Here is a 19764-nt window from a genome sequence, read left to right as displayed (position 1 = left end):
ATCTCCCTTTTATGTCTTACAACGTTTCCTTTGCAACATCTAGTGCAATTGCTAGTTTTACTAACCAGATGAACCTTTGGTTTAGGAATTTGTTTCCAACACTAGAGAACTACAATACATGATAATTTATTCTACTATATCTAGATCTTAATTTCATCAGTGGACGACACAAGGGCTTTTTAAATGGGCTCATAAAAATATGACATAGTGGGTTATAAATCAATGAGATGATTAATTAATATGGAAAAGATAAAATTTTAATTTGAATAAAACCTACGTTCAACTTTACAATAGCTAGTTCCGTCTAATATTAAGTATTTGTGAAATATCAAAAATAATAATATTGGATTTGAGGCATTTGTGGTTCATTTCTTTGATGTTGAATCTCGAAGTATCCACAGTAATAATCATACTTGTCAACGTTTCAAATTGTTGTGATGATGGATCCTTGTTGGAATTTGAAACTTTGACAAATACAATTATTACTGTAGATACTCCGGGATTAAACTTGGAAAAAAAATAATATTATTAAATAATAAAAATTAAGATTAATATATTAAACTAATTAAATGTTTTTCAAACTATTTATATATCAACACCCATTATAATAAATACAAATCCATTTAGTTTTAAATATAAACATTTCTATGTTACTCATAAGCATCAATAAATGCCTTACACTTTTCCTTCATTTCACAAAAATTATATTTTGTTTAAAAAACCAAATTCCAACCGTCCATGTTGATCACATTATTGGTTACATTAAACCAACAAAATTTGAATGGAAAAGGAGGAAACTATTCATGTTTAAGTGAAATATGTTGAAGTATTATTTCCATTCTCACCCAGGGAATGTCGCTGCAATTATGGATTTTTTTTATTTTTTATTTTTAATTTATTAATTAAATTATTAAACGTTCTAATATGATGGTATCTCAATTTTGGTAAATGTTCAACAATATCATAATTGTATGATCTTAACATCATCTAAATGTTAATGAAATGTAAAGATATTCTTTAAGCCATGATATTCAAATTTAAAACCATATTTCTCACCAATAATAGAATGAGATGCGGATCAACAAATATATAAAGCATATGAGCTACTTCGAAAATTAAAGATAGTTAGCACTTGAATTTTTTCTTCAAAGTAGTATTTGAACCTTTTTTTTTTTCAAAATAGTATTTGAGCCTTATGTATATATGCACTTCCACCCATAATATACATAATTGAATGTCTTTTCCCAACAACTTAATGCTTCACATGTTTACCCTATTATCAAAACAATATTACATCATTTTGAGCTAAGAATAAAAAATACTTCACTAAAAATGCATGTATGCATTCCATGTATGTTTTTGAGGTCTAGACTTTATGGGCAATTTCATTTCATTATAAGATTTTGAAGGTTAAGGTTATAAGGTTAAAGTAACAATAGGGATTATAGATTAGTTGAGTAATTATACAATGTTTGAACCATATTTATTAACATTGTCTTCAATGGTAAATATATCAATGTTGATCTTGTTTTTATATAGGTATACTTTTTCTATATTGGAATTTATAATGTTATATGTTATTATCATTTTATGAAGAATTCATAGTCTATACATTAGAAGTTTATAGGGCTTACTATAATTTTAGAAGCCTGTAATATTTTTGATAGCACTTTTAATAAAACCTCTCATAATATTAGTAATGATATGGAAATATGGAAATAGAAAAGGAGGAATTTTCAAATTCATATACCAAAAAAAAATGAAAAAACTGACACCTAAATAAACTTTAATTTACTAAAAAAACCACTACCCGTGGCATTGGTCCATTTAGTAGACCGCTTCAAGATAGTGAAAATGTTGTACTACCATGTGCAACATGATGTATCTCAGTAATAATCAAATCCATATTGCATCATTTACAAAATAATAATAAGAGTTGGATGACTAAGCATACCCCTATGTACATAATGTATGTGATTAGGGCCCTAAAAAATTGCATTTCAATATGGAATTTTGAATATTAACGTCACATGGCTAGAGTAATGAAAAAGAATAGGGATTATGAACCAACATTGTAACATTTAAGACATATTTACTTAAGACATATTCTAAGATTAATAAGTCAGTGAAACTTGTATTCCTAACTAGTTACATTTTTTCTTTCAATGAATTTTACAATGGTAAATGCCACATTGACTTTATAAGTAAATTTTAGCAACCACAAGATTTCACAAAAACTACTATATTCTTTAGATAGTATGCTAAAATTTGATACAACATCTAAATGAAACATTGGAGAAGTTTGAATGTAGTAAAAAATATAAAAAGCCTTTTCAAACTCATTTTTTGAGACACTAAACAAAAAAAAATACCACTAACAATTTAATTAACTAAATAAATTGGTAATATAAATGTTCAATCTCTGTAAATTAAAGATGAATAAAAGATCATTATTAAATTAAAATTATAAAAAAATAAATAATATCATTATTAAATTTTAGTAACAATATTGGCCATTTTTTCAAAAATACCTCTATGGTATCCAAGAGGGGGGCTGTAAGGCCTTCGTGAGCAAAGTGCGACGGGCGACGGTGGACGATCGTGCACGGGCGCGGGAAAGAGCGCAGGCGGGCGCGCGGGTGCGTTCAACCACGATGTGCGACGGGTGCGACACTTGTGCGGAGGAAATACGACAATCTTACGACACTTGTGCGACATAAAATGCGACGTTATGGAGGAACACTTAAATCGACTAAGTGTTGGACTACCATATATATGCGATGTTAAACGATGCTTGCAAGCCGACTTGTTTATGGAGAGATGTGGGCGTATGTGCATAATTGTGGGGTCGGCCATGGGATGGCACAGCCCCTCAAAACATACGTATGATGCATATAAACATGTGGAGCATGAGGCTCATTAAACCATCGAATCAACCATTCAAACTCTCATATCATCTACGCATAGGAGGGGTAAAAAAACTGCGCAAGGGAGATAGGGAGATGCACACATCTCATGCGCATGCTATCTAGGTGCAGTTTTGGTTATTCTTGTGCCGGGTAAGGTGAAGGAAAGCATGCTGGGGTTCAGGTTGGACGCAGATTTGTGCAGGACTTGGTAGAGAGGTATAAGTGGCTCGGGTGAGCACTTCTCTTTGTGCAAGGGTGCACATGATTGTAAAAGGTTGTTCTATGCCTTGATTGTAAAATATTCTAAGTATAGACTTGGAGTTTTGCCAAGTATACTTGATGATTGTATTATTGAAAAACTGATATAATATATTGTCGGGCAGACTTGTTCGGGAGTTGCCCCTCCCCTTTATACTTGTTGCAATTGTTGTTCTCAGTTTAATTGCATGATGATAATGAATGAGTATGGGCTTCATTAAGTATAAAGGATAATTGCTTTTACTTAGTTGCGAAACACAAGCTAAGTATGTTAATATGAAAGTAGGCGTAGTCCACGAATGTTAGTATTGGTGAAAAGAACGCGTTCGGTGGTGCCGCACCTCGCTATAAGCGGTTGGAAGACTACCGCAGGTGTAGGGGCGTGACAGTTGGTATCAGAGCAAGGTTTGCTCGTGAAGATTGAAGCTGTTGAATGGTGGAGACTAGATCGCAAAGGAAGAAGAAGCTGTTAGAGATGGCAGTCGGGTCTCAAGTTGGGTCTAGCCATGAAGCCGGAACTTTATCACTTATGGAAAGAATACTGCAGAGGATGGAAGCCATGGAGTCTTCCTGGGAAACGAGGGAGGAATTTCTCACTAAGGAGCAAGAGACCAGCTCGAAGCTAAGGGAAGAACTTGATGAGCTCCGAACGCAGCATGAGTACATGGATCTTCTATGTACACAACTAGAGATGAGGGTCAAAGTGGTCGAAGAAGCAAGGGATCAGGGTCTTGCAGAGATTGTGAACTTGAAGGGATCTCTTGACAGGGTAAACAAATCTCTTGATTAAGCCAAGGATGAGATTGCGGTGTTGAAGAAGGTCGTGAGGCATAACTCAGGTGGAGGAGTGCCTCATGTGAAGGTTAAGGAACCGGAATCTTATGATGGCACAAGGAATGCAAAGATTCTTGGCAACTTTCTATGGGACATGGAGCAGTACTTGGAACGGTTGAGTCTTCCTGATGGTGAGACACAAGTCAAGGCGGTTGCTCAGTTCTTAACAAAGGATACTAAGATGTGGTGGCAAAGGAGGGTGGATCAGATTGTCAATGGCAGTGCTGATGACATCACTTCGTGGGATGACATGAAGAAGGCTTTGCAGACCCATTTCAGTCCTCAGGATGAAACGTGGGAAGCAAGGACGAAGATTAAGTACATCAAGCAAACTGGAAGCCTACAAGCATACCAGCGAGAGTTTGCAAGTGCAGCTCTGGAACTTCCCGACATGGCAGAAAGGGATGGGGTGTTCAACTTCATTATTGGGTTGGAGCCTTGGGCACGCAATGAGGTGAAGAGGCAGAAGATTAGGACACTTGAGGAGGCTTTTGTTGCGGTTGATAGGTTGGTGGACCATTATGATGAGAGTTCTGATGAGAAAAAGAAGTCCGACAAGCCAAAAGAAAAGAAGAAGGATGATGCTTCGAAATCGGATGATGCTTCGAAGGCGAAGAAACCTTTGAAGTGTTGGATATGTGCAGTACCACACATGGTGAAGAATTGTCCCTCTAAACCGAAGGTGGCCGCTATTGCACAGTCTGATGGAAAGAATGAAGATGCTTCTGTGGGGATGATGCAGATATTTGGTGCTTCTGCTACTACGGAAGTGACCTCTAGAAGAGATCCTGAAAGGAACAAGTTGGAGTATGTTCGGATGAAGGTTGGAGGTGTTGATGTGCTCACTATGGTGGATAGTGGGGCTTCTCACAACTTCATGGGCGAAAATACTGCAAGAAGAATTGGGCTGAAGTTTGTACCGGCAAAGGCACAAATGAAGACAGTGAATTCTCCTCCTATTGAGATTCTTGGTATAGCTGAGAGGGTGGACACTACACTTGGTGAATGGACCGGGAAGGTGGACTTCACTATAGTGCGGATTGATGACTATGAAGCTGTATTGGGAATGGAATTCATGAAACAATTTGATGCTATGATCGTTCCACATTTGAAGAAGCTCTACATTTATGATGGAAGGGAAGATGTACCCATTGGTGTGCCAACCATTGGTGTGACTAGGCCTGATTGTAAATTGGGAGTGATGCAAATGGAGGATAAGGAGAAGATGAACAAGCGATTGTCTAGTGTTGAGGCAAAGCTTGGGGAGCAGTCATTGGTCATTAGATCACTTTCAGATAGCATCTTGGATTTGACAAGAAGGCTAGAGTTGGTGGAGGATGATGATGATGATGAGGAGGTATATGTGAGGCCGGATGTCCAGAAGGAAGACCGGGTTGCTTATCTACAAAGGATGGAGATTGAGGATCCTGATAGGTGGATCGAATTGATTAGTGAGGGAGAGCCTTCAGGCTCTACTCCCTCTACATCTTCTTAGATGGATGAAGAAGATGGGGCTCATTGTTAGCTACTCATGGCAGTGAGTCCTTAAACATGTTTGAGCAGGTATGACTGATGGTGCAGGGATGGCTTGGCATCAAGCATCATGACATGTTGCAGATGAGATGGATGGAGTTTCCATGGACCTGAGCATGGATTGTGGAGATGGATTCTTGAGGAGTCAAGGATGTGGCAGATGTTTGAGGAACAGCTGATGATGGCATGAGGATGTTCACTCTCATGGAATGAGCGTGATGGTTGGATTAGCTACCCAACTAGTTCAGACATGAGGTCCGGAAGTGTACAGAGATGTGTTGGCATTATGCTGGAGTATCATGACAAGGTTCACATGGTGACATATGGATCGAGATGACATCTTATGGAGAGCATACCGTGGAGATGCATGCCTTGGTATGGTCATTGAGTCGGGACATAGTGGAGAAGGGTCTCTACATATGCTGCAAGGATGTTTGCCTTGCGAAGAGGAGTTCACATCACAGATGAGTGATGATCTTGGTGGATGGCTACCGGGATGACATGTTGTCGAGGACGACAACGATTTCAGGTGGAGGAGGATGTAAGGCCTTCGTGAGCAAAGTGCGACGGGCGACGGCGGACGATCGTGCACGGGCACGGGCAAGAGCGCGGGCGGGCGCGCAGGTGCGTTCAACCACGATGTGCGATGGGTGCGACACTTGTGTGGAGGAAATGCGACAATCTTACGACACTTGTGCGACATAAAATGCGACGTTATGGAGGAACACTTAAATCGACTAAGTGTTGGACTACCATATATATGCGATGTTAAACGATGCTTGCAAGCCGACTTGTTTATGGAGAGATGTGGGCGTATGTGCATAATTGTGGGGTCGGCCATGGGATGGCACACCCCCTCAAAACATACGTATGATGCATATAAACATGTGGAGCATGAGGCTCATTACACCATCGAATCAACCATTCGAACTCTCATATCATCTACGCATAGGAGGGGTAAAAATCTGCGCAAGGGAGATAGGGAGATGCGCACATCTCATGCGCATGCTATCTAGGTGCAGTTTTGGTTATTCTTGTGCCGGGTAAGGTGAAGGCAAGCGTGTCGGGGTTCAGGTTGGACGCAGATTTGTGCAGGACTTGGTAGAGAGGTATAAGTGGCTCGGGTGAGCACTTCTCTTTGTGCAAGGGTGCACATGATTGTAAAAGGTTGTTCTATGCCTTGATTGTAAAATATTCTATGTATAGACTTGGAGTTTTGCCAAGTATACTTGATGATTGTATTATTGAAAAACTGATATAATATATTGTCGGGCAGACTTGTTCGGGAGTTGCCCCTCCCCTTTATACTTGTTGCAATTGTTATTCTCGGTTTAATTGCATGATGATAATGAATGAGTATGGGATTCATTAAGTATAAAGGATAATTGCTTTTACTTAGTTGCGAAACACAAGCTAAGTATGTTAATATGAAAGTAGGCGTAGTCCACGAATGTTAGTATTGGTGAAAAGAACGCATTCGGTGGTGCTGCACCTCACTATAAGCGGTTGGAAGACTACCGCAGGTGTAGGGGCGTGACAGGGGCCATTGGATGCCCATATGTCACGTAATGATTTTTTGTTTCCTCACAATTTCAAAGAATTATCATGGTTTAAATCGATTTCTCCCCATAAGAATAAGTTATGGGAAGATTTTGAAGTTGTACTAACAAATAAAAAGTTGCAATATCCATATATTAATAGGGAAAATGGATATGGAAGGAATTATTAACAACAATTACTAGAAAGGGTTATCTATGAGAAATAGTTTGTAGCTTGCATATTTTTACGGGATACAATAAGAAAACATGTTTATTTATTTCCATAACAATACCATGGAGTGATGTGGAGCCAATGCAGAGGTGATCACGAACTATATCTGCTTCCTATGGAGTTCTTATAAATTAAAAATCGATAACGTATCTATAAACAAATTCTAGACTTAGAAATTGGTTGGGAATCTAAAAACCCAATCATCAAATTGAGGGGAAAACGTAAAATTTGGTTGTGAATACAAAAAGTGAGCGGAAATTCTTCGAGGAACGTATATCTCTAAAAAATTTGAAAGTGTCAAAAATCTTTTTCCTCGAAAACATTTAAATCATTAATTAAAAGTAAACGTGGAAAACCTCTTGATAGAGATATTGTAATATCTCAATTTACGATAACTTTTTCTAAGTAATTATTTCTGGTTTATGAGAAAATATTTTACAATCTTCTTTTACACTACAATTAGAAAAGGGTTAGTCATATTTATATTTTCAACCAAGATTTATTAAAAAAATTCAAATCAAATAATTAAATTTTATTCAAATCATTATTATTCTTAATTTTATTAGTGTAGTAAATTGAAAACTAATTACCTTTATTTGTTACTAAAATAATTTATTATCCTTGAATATTTATTTATTCAAAGTTAGAAAAATATACAAATAAATAATTGAAATTAATTTTTTAGAAAATAATTATAATTTATGGTATAGATCTTTTTATAATTTTTTCTTATATGTTATTGGTATATCTTTATGTAAAAAAAGTATTTTCTGATTTAACATATATAATTTTAATGAAACCAATAAATATTATAATCACTTTAACTATTTATAATATAAATGATATTATGAGTACTATGTTCATATTACACAATATATATCAGTATAGATCTGTCTCAACCATACATTTAGCAAGAGCCAAGAAGGATTAAATGCCATGAATTGCAAACATTTTTGAAAGTGCAAAACTTGAATAAAATGTTTACATATCTACATATTGAAAATGGATTCAACATCTTCAAAATTTACTTGGGCCTAAAACAATAAGACTACTAAAAATGTTTCAACCATAAAAAAAAAAAGAAAAAAAAAAAAAATTCAATTACTTAAAATAATGTATATATAATTCTTTTTTTACTTTTAACTAATTCTTTTTTTTAAAAGGTTGATATAATATTATGTTGTTTTATATAGGCATCTAAATATTTTATTTATAATTGAGAGTGCAATTGAAATATTTTTATCACTTATCTTTTATATAGCCACTAAAGTTTAGTTTTATAATACTTTTAATTACAAAAACTAAACACTTATGCTCATTTTTGTTTTTATATCATATCATACCTAAAATATTTTACTTATTGTTGAGAGACACTATTTTTTTTTACAAGGGACACATGTCAACTCCAAGTTGAGCACGTACAAACATACACATCTTTCTCATACTCAGCTATAGAATAAGCCCCTCAATTTAATTATAAAAAATAACTTTTTATAATATGTATTAAGGATATAAAATATAAAAATTAACTTTTTATAATATGTATTAAGGGTATAAAATATAATAGGTATTAAGGATAAAAAATATATAAATATTGCAAATTTGTATTTATATTTATTTAAATAAAACAAAATAATATTTTATCTTTAAAATTTTAAAATGAAGTAAAAAAAATACAAAATACAAAATATAAATAGACACTAAAGGTACCTTTAGAGTTGTCCACGTCTAACCTTAAAAAAATCATAACCATACTCTGAAAAAACCATAGGTGTAAACACCATAGTTTTCAATAGGATTAGTTGTTTAAATAGGATTAGTTATGAAAATATGCAATGTTCGTTTATGGTTAATATTTATAAAAAAAAATATTATTTTAAAATTGAATTATATGTTATAAGAGAATTGTTTTAATTTTGTGAATATATATTTGTTATTATTTTTATTATGTTTAATTTATATATTAGTTAAGCATAGAGTAGGATTTACTTTATTATAAAGTATTTTAATAGTAATTAACTATCAAAGATTAAAGTTTATCTTAAAAGTAGTTATATTCTTTCTATTCTTTTAATTATAATGATTAATTAAACAAAATTTCATATGAACAAGTGTTAGATGAAATGCATTAGCGGTTTTTTGGGCATATGGTATTGGTAAGTCATAGTATGGCTCATGTTATTGTAAAAATTCTTATTTACAAGTTAGGAATATAAATGGTTGAGTGATGTGAATCTCAATCATGACGAGATGTTAAATATTTTTTAAAATGTGTGTGTTTAACTCAAATAATAATTCTTTTCATAATTAATAATAATGATAATAATAATAGCAATAATTCAAAATAAATTTGTAATTTTGTTAATTTTTATGATTAATAACTCTTGATTAGGGTATTGGTCAATGAGACATTAGAGGTCGAGGGGATCCAACCATCCTATGCCTCCCATAACATTTAAGAGAAGGGGGTGGCATGGATAACCCTCCCAATGCAACACACATGTGAGTCACATACACTATCTCCACTCTAATGTGAATCCTTCCTTCATTTGACAACTTTGTGAGGGGGGAGCTTACTCCTTGGCTTTTTGGTATGTCCAAACCATTCCCTCACCGTAAATGGGACAAATTCCTTGGGCGTTTGATAGAGGAAGGTCCATGTTTGATGGAAAATTCTCAAAGTTATGGCATAATCTGCGGGCTTTTAACCAGTCATGGATGTTAGCCTTCTATGATGAACTGGAATTAACCTATGTTTGCATGTAAGAAATACCTGTCTTTGGCTCTAGAGGTCCGTGACAAGGATATTGGTAATCAAGTAAGCATAAAAAATTAAGACTCTAGGCAAAGAGAGTTTTCAAATTCTAGGAACTCGTTGGTTGCATTGAAGCTGACAAATGTAAGAAACTTTGATGTCCAACATCCTTCAAAGTGTATGACTTCGTCAGCCAATGTTCAATGGGATGGAAAATTCATGGTATTGTCTTATCCCATGGTTTATTAATGTTACTCTCTGGTTTTGTTTCTCAATTGTAGATGTTTGTAGGCTTGGTTTCAAGTTCAATTGGGTCGAGTTGTGGTTGGAATTTCAGTTTCTCCTCGCGTGTTCTAGGCCTTGCCACAATAATTTCATGTGTCAGTACATTCTCTATGTATTGTCCTTTCCCACCTTAGATTCTTAGAATCCCTTGGTTTTCACTTCTTGTCGGCTTTCTCAACCTCATTCTTCTAAGTCTTAGGTTGTTGTGGTTAAGCTATCTAGCATGGATATTTCTTTTATGGCACATTATTCCCCAACAATGAATGGACAACCCCAGACTAGTGCTGACATAAAACCTGCTGCTCTAGCTGGTATTAGTGCTCAATACCCAAAGTCAATTACCTCATAAACCCCTAAGATCATGTTATGCCATCTAGTGCTTGATTTATTTCATTTGTCATGCAATATATAGTATCTTTAATAGTTTTTAAGTATCAAATATTTTTTCTTAACATTACTCAAAACTTCAATTAACAATCAATAGATGTGGTTTCCTTGGTGGTAAATTGAAACTAAATGTGGTTTCCTTGGTGGTAAATTGAAACTAAATTTTACATAAATAGTATTTGATGTACACTGAAATTTTGAAATAATACAATCCTAATCCACAATTTTTTTTATAATTTTAGTCAAATGTACCAAAAATAAATAAATAAAAATTTAATATTTATTATAAATTAATTTTTAACGATATTTTCCATCCGTTTAATTTGTAAAACCATGGAGTTTTATTTATACAGGTAAGATATTTATATATCTTGTATCGTGGCTCTCCCACGATCATATTTAAGTTGTGAGGGCACGGCCCAAAAAATCTTGCACTTGGATAAATAGAAGATTACCAAAAGAGTGAGTATACGAGATAAGTCGAAGCCTTCGAATCCGTGAAAGATTTATTTTTGTAAGTATTTAGAAAATGACAATTAAATAAGTTGCTCTTTGACAAACGCGACATTGTCCAACTGTATTGTTATGTAAGGTTGACTCGTAAGTAAAAAAATTCTGAGTCAGGTTAGTAAACCAATCAAAGAAATCCAATTTTAACGTGCCATGAAGATAGCTATTTAAACAGTTCAGGTGTCAATTTTTTGGGTTTATTAAAAAATGAGATCTAATGTCTTTGGTTTTAACTCTACCCCTTAAATTTTAAGGTGCCATGAAGACTATTATTTGAAAGTCTATGTGTCATTATTTTGGGATTATTAAAAAGTGAGCTCTAATGTCCTTGGTTTTATTAAAGTTCGTCACTCTTATCATCAACGAAATGCACGTTGTGTCTTAATTATATATTATATACACCGCACTTTCTTTTTATATACACCGCAGTTTTTTTAAAAACCAAACGGAGTTACAGTTTTTTTAAAACCACACTTATATTTCCACTGTGTACGAATGATTGAAATTGCTAGTATGATGTTTCAGCCTGGAATTTCGATTGACGAGTAGCTCATAACCATAACCATGCGTGTACGTGGATCTATAATAAACAAATTTCATAAACGTCTCAAAGGATATTACAATCTGACCAACAAACAAAAGCAAGGTTATCACTTGTAATAAATAATATTTACATTGCCACTCTGATCACATGTCACCAAGCTCTTTATTATAAAAAATATGATAATAATAAAATTCCAGGACCCAATTGCACACTATTATTTACGACGAACTCGGCGTGCACAATCTAATTTCGTGCTTGACTCAATGTGGAATATACTATATTCATACCGTTAGAACTAAAACAAAGGAAATGGATATATTTTAAACCAATGAAACGTTAGAGCGAGGAATGACATGGCATGCAATCAATATAGCTTCCTAATTGAGAGGTGGGCATGTGAACCCCCCAGGAGGGGTAATGCCGCATTGAACAAAGAGCTCCAGAGCCACTGGTAGGATGACGTTGAGGTTGAGTAGTTTGAGGCGGATAGTTGTACATAAGCACAGCGCTGCCTCCAACGCCAAGACGCCTGTCAACACTGGGCAGCACTGATTCACAACAGGGTCTCCAATGCCTACGTGCGCCAAACCCCCCAACAAATCAACGCAGGCTCCTAGTTTCAATGCATCTAAAGGACATGATGAACTTCCTCCGCTCGATCCGCCACCTCCAGGGCTACTTCCGCCGCTTGGGACGCTAGGAGTTCCTCCACCAGGAGGACAATGATGGGTACCACATCCCATGACAAAACCGGGCATGCTTGTTGCTGCACAAATCATAGCTATAAAAAACAATGCCACAGCTTTTGCCATCTTCAATCAAATCTGATGCTTCTTCTTTCCCTTTTGAAATGAATCCGAATTCTATCAAAGAGAAAAGAAAGAAACAATCGAAGAGGCAAAAGGATGGAGTTGCGAGTTTGAGGTCGCAGGATAAGGATTTTATAGCAACTGTGTTAATTACACTTCAACATTTTCTTAATTCAATACGATTACGTTATCAGATCATCATTATTGCAAAAGTTCAAGCGCTCCACATGGCGCCTGAAGCGGAAATCGTATCTCCTCGCTGTAATTTTTATAATAATAATGCAAAGTTGCAAACTTTTGATTTCCATGTGATCTTAAAACTCGTCCGTGAGCGACAACTTGTACCTGAGTGAGGAAGGAAGATGGGCCACTGCTTCTATTCTACTCACTTCGATGCCCACCGTACTAGCAAGTTGCAATTGTGTTTCACTTCGATCTTCCTATGTCAGGGAAGGTTCTTTGATACCCGAGAAATTAAAGAAAATCTGACACATGCACGTGAAATGAGAATAACTAAAAAATTTGTTGGATAGAGAGAAAACATTTTGTTGAATAGAAAGAAAAGACAAAACAAATAATTCACACACAAATTTACTTTCTAGTGATTTATCACTTAACTCTATTTGACTCAACACTCAAACACTCAACTCTCAACATTCATTAATTCACTCTGTAAGTTTAGCCAACTCCTCATGCAGGAGTAATTAGCTTATTTTAAGATTCCCCTTTAATTATGACCGCTAAACTAAAACATAACTCATGACAACTCAAACATGTCTGGTGATCTATCAGCTAAGCTTAAAGCACCTAAGTTTCTTCTATGAAACTCAAACACATCTTTTGCTAATGACTTAGTAAATATATCAGCCAATTGCTCACTATATTTACAAGGCTTCAAGTGAACTTCTCCATTGCTCACAAGTTCTCTAATAAAGTGATATCTAGTATCAATATGTTTGCTCTTTCGATGAAACATACTATCCTTGGATAGTGCAATCGCGAAGGTGTTGTCACAATATATTGTTGTTGATCCTTGTTTTTTCTGCTGATTCCATCAAATACTTTTCTTAACCACACTGCTTGACATGTTGTTGATGTTGTTGCTACATATTTTGTTTCTGCTGATGAAAATATCACAATGGGCTGCTTCTTAGATACCCATGAAATCACACCTGAACCAAGGTGGAACACAAAAACAGAAGTGCTCTTCCTATCATCCAAACTGCCCTCAAAATCACTATCTGTGTATCCAATTAAATATTTTTTTTCTATGCTTGCATACATTATGCCACAATCTCTAATTCCTGCTATGTATCTCAGAATTTTTTTCATGCACTCCAATGTGTGTCTTTTGGAGTCTCCATAAATTTGGAAATCAAACTCACTCCTTGCATGATATCTGGTCTTGTAGCTGTGGGATACATGAGGCTTCCAACCAATCTTTTGAATAGAGTTGGATTGACATCTGATCCTTAATCATCGTTGCTTAACTTTGTACCTGTTGCAACTAGTGTAGGTACATGTTTGCAATTATCCATCATGAATTTTTTCAACAAATCTTTGGCATATTTGTTTTGACAAATAAAAAATAATTTTTTAGATTTCTCAACTTCTACGTCAAGAAAATGTTGTTGAAATATCTAATTCCTACTTGTCTCTAGTTGTGATTCTCACTAAGTAAAGGAGTCTGTTCCTAGTAGTTAGGATCCATTTCCTAGTTTGGTGTATGGTTGAGAGATTTCTTCAACCAATAGATTGTGTTTCTAAAATAGTCTTCCTATCTTAAGACAACACTTTATATATATGTAATTGTATTTGATTAATAACAAGAATCTGGATTCTCATTTTTTAAATTGGTATCAGAACCCTAAGGGCCTGGCCCCTCATGGGCTTGGCCAGTCCTGGGTTGAAGACACTTGGCCTGTCTTGGGTCGAGAAAAATAAAGCTTTTGGTGTTTATTGTGTATGCGATTTTTTCTGTGTAGTTTTGGGTGTGCTAGGGCTAGTGATGGGCAATACGAAGAATGATCCGGTGCTACATTTTTTTGGAGTCTACAATGGCCATGGTGGATGGCAAGGGGTCTTGTTCTGTAAAGAATGCCTCCATGAGGTTCTCGCGAAGGAGTTGAAGATTTTCGGGGACAACACGCTAGACGAGATGCAATGGCAGCAGCTCATGAGCGCTTGTTTTGGGAAAGTGGATGCCAATATCTTATCCAGCGATATTGTGTGTAGAAATGAATGCATAAATGATGCAGAGCCTGGAAATTCTGGATCTTCCACATTATATTTTTGGATTTCAGAAAAATAATGTGAGCAATCAGCGTGAACAAATTGTTCTCTTGCCTTCAAATGCACAAGCTCGCCTTCGTATCCCTGAGGAGGATTTGGCAGTCGATTTAGCACATGACTGAATTTGGAGGAGCAGCTGCATTTGAATTGGCTGGAGGTTTTTTTTGTCCAACCATTGAAGGCAGAGGTTACAGGTATTGATTATGTTTGGAGATCGAATGAAGGCTCATTTTTTTGAGTAGATCGATATACCAGTAGTTCACAAGATGTCGAGGGCAGAGTCGAACTGGGAGCGACTGGTCCACTCAACCCTTCAAAGACAGTAACGACGCAGTCAAACACTGGGCAGAATCACCAGTGGGCTTGCTAGTGCCGTCCCTTCTGCCTTGAACGCTTCCAATATTGATGCCATTCTCAAGGCTGCAGATGAAATTCAGGATGAAGATCCCAATGTTGCTCACATTTTGTGTGAGCATGCATATTCTTTGGCATGTATTACTCTATTTTCGGAGAAGATCTAAGGTTGAATGGTAAAGAATTTAAAGAAAGGCATGAAAAAATTATTGATTCACTTCGACTATGGTGAGATGATTTTAAAATAGTTTTCTAAAGTCATCACCGTGCAAGATAACAAAATTTGATATTTTCTCAACGTGAAAGTTAATTTTTTTTTACGTCTTGGAATCATGGATAAAATTATTATGCCTTATTGAGCCTAGCTAACTCAATTTAGGTAAAGTTGTTTTGTTAGAATTCACGACTCTAACAAATGACGACAGGTTAAGCATGGAGTTCCAAGATTTAATTGATAAAGAAAAAGATGCCCAAGATGTGAAATGAGCAACAACAACGATCAAATTATGATGGACAGTGAGGTGAAAGTGTGAATTTGTTCGTGTTTGTGCAACAGAGTATATTTTGTTGTAATGTGAATCATAGTTGTAATGTAAAAAAGTCTAGGATGTTTTATTGTGGTCTTTGTAAACTATGTACCTAGTAATTCCAGAGTTGGAGTGTGAAATGTAAACCTTGTAAGGCATGTGTATCTCCATACAATTCGTGGTAATATAAAAACCACTAACAATGAGAGCCCTTGGTGGCATGGTTAAGGGTGATCCGTTAAAACCCGGAGCATGGTTACAGGTAATCTAATGAAACCCAAGTTAACTAATGTTTCATGAGACCAACAACTTTCATCTCAAATTCTTTCAGCATGGCTGCTTTAAATTCGTCTAACTCAAAATCACTTGTAAAAATCATGTCATAAACATATAAGCAAACAACCAAACTTTTTTAATGCTCATTTACCTTTTTTTACAAGGTAGGTTCAATGTTACTTCTAAAAAATCCATTCTTTATCATGTAGCTCTCGATTCTGTTATACCAAGCTCTAGGCGCTTGCTTCAGTCCATAGAGCGTTTTCTTCAACCTATAAACTTTCTCTTCATTACTTTTAACTTCATATCCTGGAGGCTGCTACACATAAATTTCATCTTCTAGAATTCCATTCAAGAATGATGATTTCACATACATCTAATATACTTTCCAGTTGTTCGAAGTTGTTATGGCTAGAACTGCTCTTACAGTATCCAATTTGGCCTCCGAAGAAAATGTTTCTCCAAAGTCTATTCTTGGTTACTTTGAGAATCATTTTTCTACAAGTCTAGGTTTAAATATTTCAATTTCATCTTTCTCATTCAACTTTGTCTTGTACACCAACTTTACACCAATGAAATTTTTCTCCTTCGGAAAATCAATCAAATCCCATGTATCGTCATTCTTTTCAATAGTTTCAATTTCTTCATCCATGGCTTATAGCCAATTTTCATCTCTGATTGCTTCTTCAAACGAAGAAGGTTGGAATGATAACAATGAAAAATTTGAACTAACATCAAAATCATCATAAATATCTTTCAGACTTCTCATCTTTCTCTTACCATTGCTTGGTCCATCACTTGATTGATCACTGGGAGAATCTCGTTCTATTGATCTGCTTGAAGATCCATGATGCTCTGAAAATATTGGAGTCATTGTTGGTGTGTCTTTGTTTAATGTTTTCACCTACAATTCTTGTTGCTCCTTTTCTGCAACATCATCTTTTTCCATTAGTGGCACTTATGCATCAACTATTTTGTCTACAGTTCCATTCCATGACTCTTGTTCTTTGAACAAAACATATATGCTAATTATGGTCTTCTTTGTGACATGGTTATACAATTTGTAAGCTTTTAATTGCTCACTATAACCAGTAAATATGACTTTTTCACTTTTATCATCCAATTTGACTCTTCACTCCTTAGGCATGTGTGGATAAGCTACACATCCAAATACTCTGAGATGAGATATGCTGCAATACATACCTGACCATGCTTGTTCTGGTACTCTGTTCATCACACTCTTTGTAGGAGATCTGTTGATCACATACATAGGACATGCAACTACTTCTGCCCATATGCATTAGACAAGTTTCTTCCTTTCAACATGCTCCTTACCATGTTCATAATCGTCTTTTTCTTCCTCTATGCTACACCATTTTGTTGTGTTGTGTACCTAGTTGTAAACTACCTTCTGACTCCAAGTTGTTTATGGTAATCATGGAATTCTTTTGAATCATATTCTCCACCACGATTTGACCTTAATACCTTGATCTGTCGATCACTTTGGTCTCTGCTAAGGCTTTGACTTCCTTTAAATTTGCAAAAGTTTCTGACTTCTACTTCAAGAAGTAAAACCAAGTCTCTATGCTATAGTCAACAGTTAAAGTAAGGAAGTAACAACTTCCACCAATCGACTGTGTCCTCCTAGGTCCACACAAGTTTGTATACACTATCTCAAGAGGTTTCTTTGCTCTGTATGCAACTCCCTTTGGAAAAATTTCATGGCGTTGCTTTCCCAATATGCAACACTCATCAGTACTAGCAAGTTCTTTAATCGGAGCTAATCATCTGACCATGTGTTTCTCCGCCAACAATCTTAAACCACAAAAGTGCAAGTGTCCAAATTGAAAATTCCATAACCAATAATCATCAGAACATGCAACTATAAAATAACTCACCTGACCATTGTAATTCATAATTAGAGGAAAGAGTCTGGTCCTCATCATCTGCACCTTTTCTATCAACTTCTTTCTTGGGGGCTGTTGATGCCTCGAAAATCACTGCAACAACATTGGGGGATAACCACTCGGTCTGGACCTTAGTACAGCTCCTTTTCCGTTTGGAATGGTGGCTCCGACTGGGGATAATGGGACCAGTTTCCCAGTAATGAATAAACGGGATGAATGGATGATTGATTGACTAATCTAATGATAGGCGAATAGCTGAATCTATCAGCAAAAATATAAGAGCTATTACTTATCCCGGGAATTATTAAGCTTTGAAGTGTAGCGCTTGATGATCTATGTCTATGGACAGGCATATAGATGACTCCATCTAACAGACATGGACATTAATTCATTTAGGATTACTGCGCTTAAATAGTTAAGCAAAGCGATTAAAGCAATATTACTACACTTATCATTTATATCATTGACACATACATGATTAAAAGAAAAGCACACCATCAACATCCAATAGTGGAAGGAATACAGAACTGCTGTTAAAGCACATGCATATAATCGATAATAGCAAGGATAATCAAATAACAATTCATATGAAAGGAATGAACTCAGACATAGATAGAAATACCATATGAGCTGCTTGACACTCCCAATATCAATCGCTACTTGTGATTCTTCCTTCAACGCAGAAACACTTTCAAACAAAGACAATAGTGCACAATTGCATAAAAAGCTTCCTTGTCAAATTTAGAATAACTGGTCCAGTTTCATAAAAGAATATGGTTGAAGCACAATAGTGCAACTTCAGTCTTTAAGTCAGATACAAAACTTTGCGACCCTTTCCAAAACAATGAAAGGGTCTATAAATACTTAATTAATCTAACTATCTATAAAACAGAAATCCTACTTAATTGGTATCAATTGATTTTGATCCTATTTTCTTCAGCAATTCTGGCAGTCGGCGACATGAATCATCAAGTAGGCTGTTTGCCTTTAAATCTAAGCTGGCTTGTAGCAAGCATCGGCTCCACTTCGAGTGGTTTGTTGAGGCGAGAGCTGAGCTGGGTGGCATAGGTGGCATCCTGCATGTCAAGGATAATATACCCCATTGCATCCGTAAGGCACTTGAGGGCGGCTCTCTGCGAGTGTGGTTTTACCAAGAAGAACCAATATGTGTCCCAGGTTAAACTGTTAATCCCAGCAATTAATCTCCCCTTTTCCTCCAGATCTGGGTAACATGATTGCTCCAATGATTTCATCGTTGTTAATTTTCCTGGTGTGCATTGGGAGATCATGTTTGATAAGTAGAGTGTTATTGACTAATTCAACTAGATTGCTCGAAGTTGATTTACATCTTGAAACTGCCCTCTCTGCTTTCATCAGCTGGGACTGCCATTCTGTAAAGAGTATATCTTTTTGTGACTCTAAGATTCTTGGTAAATTTGCTGATTGTCCTTGATCAGAATCTTGCCAGTCGAGAAATGCAGCTATCGTTTCTTCAGCTTGATCCAATTCAGTCCTAGCCTTGTCAACTTTATTGCTTATGGATACCGCTAACTCGCACAGTGGCTCTGCTTGGGCGATTTGTTCACATAGAAGCTTAATTTGGGCTAGTAATGCAGTATTTATCTGTAGTGCTTCTGCTCTGAATTCAGCTACTTGTGGAATGCCCTTTGTTTTCTCGAGCTGTGATGATAATTGAGCAATTTGCTCATCTTTTGTTTTCACCATTTGCTCATTTGCTGCCTTCAATTGTGCCAATGCCTCTGATAATTCTTTCTGCTTCTGGATTGCGCTTTGGTCAATCCTTTGTTTTTCTG

At 35.8% G+C, this 19764-nt stretch overlaps 1 protein-coding gene across 1 annotated transcript; it reads right to left on the bottom strand.

Moving 5' to 3' along the window:
- Positions 1–12162: 12162 nt before the first annotated feature.
- Positions 12163–12597, bottom strand: LOC149196900 (36.4 kDa proline-rich protein-like). Its single transcript, XM_089408488.1, has one exon. The coding sequence runs from the start codon at positions 12595–12597 to the stop codon at positions 12163–12165; it is 435 nt and encodes a 144-aa protein (XP_089264614.1).
- Between the last annotated feature and the right edge of the window lie 7167 nt (positions 12598–19764).

Source organism: Pinus tabuliformis, chromosome 2_2, assembly GCF_031772625.1.
Source record: "Pinus tabuliformis cultivar Carrire ecotype Pingquan chromosome 2_2, CPIR1, whole genome shotgun sequence".
In the NCBI taxonomy this organism is placed as follows: domain Eukaryota; kingdom Viridiplantae; phylum Streptophyta; class Pinopsida; order Pinales; family Pinaceae; genus Pinus; species Pinus tabuliformis.
Note: the sequence above shows the minus strand (reverse complement) of the source record. Positions and strands in the feature narration are given on the sequence as shown.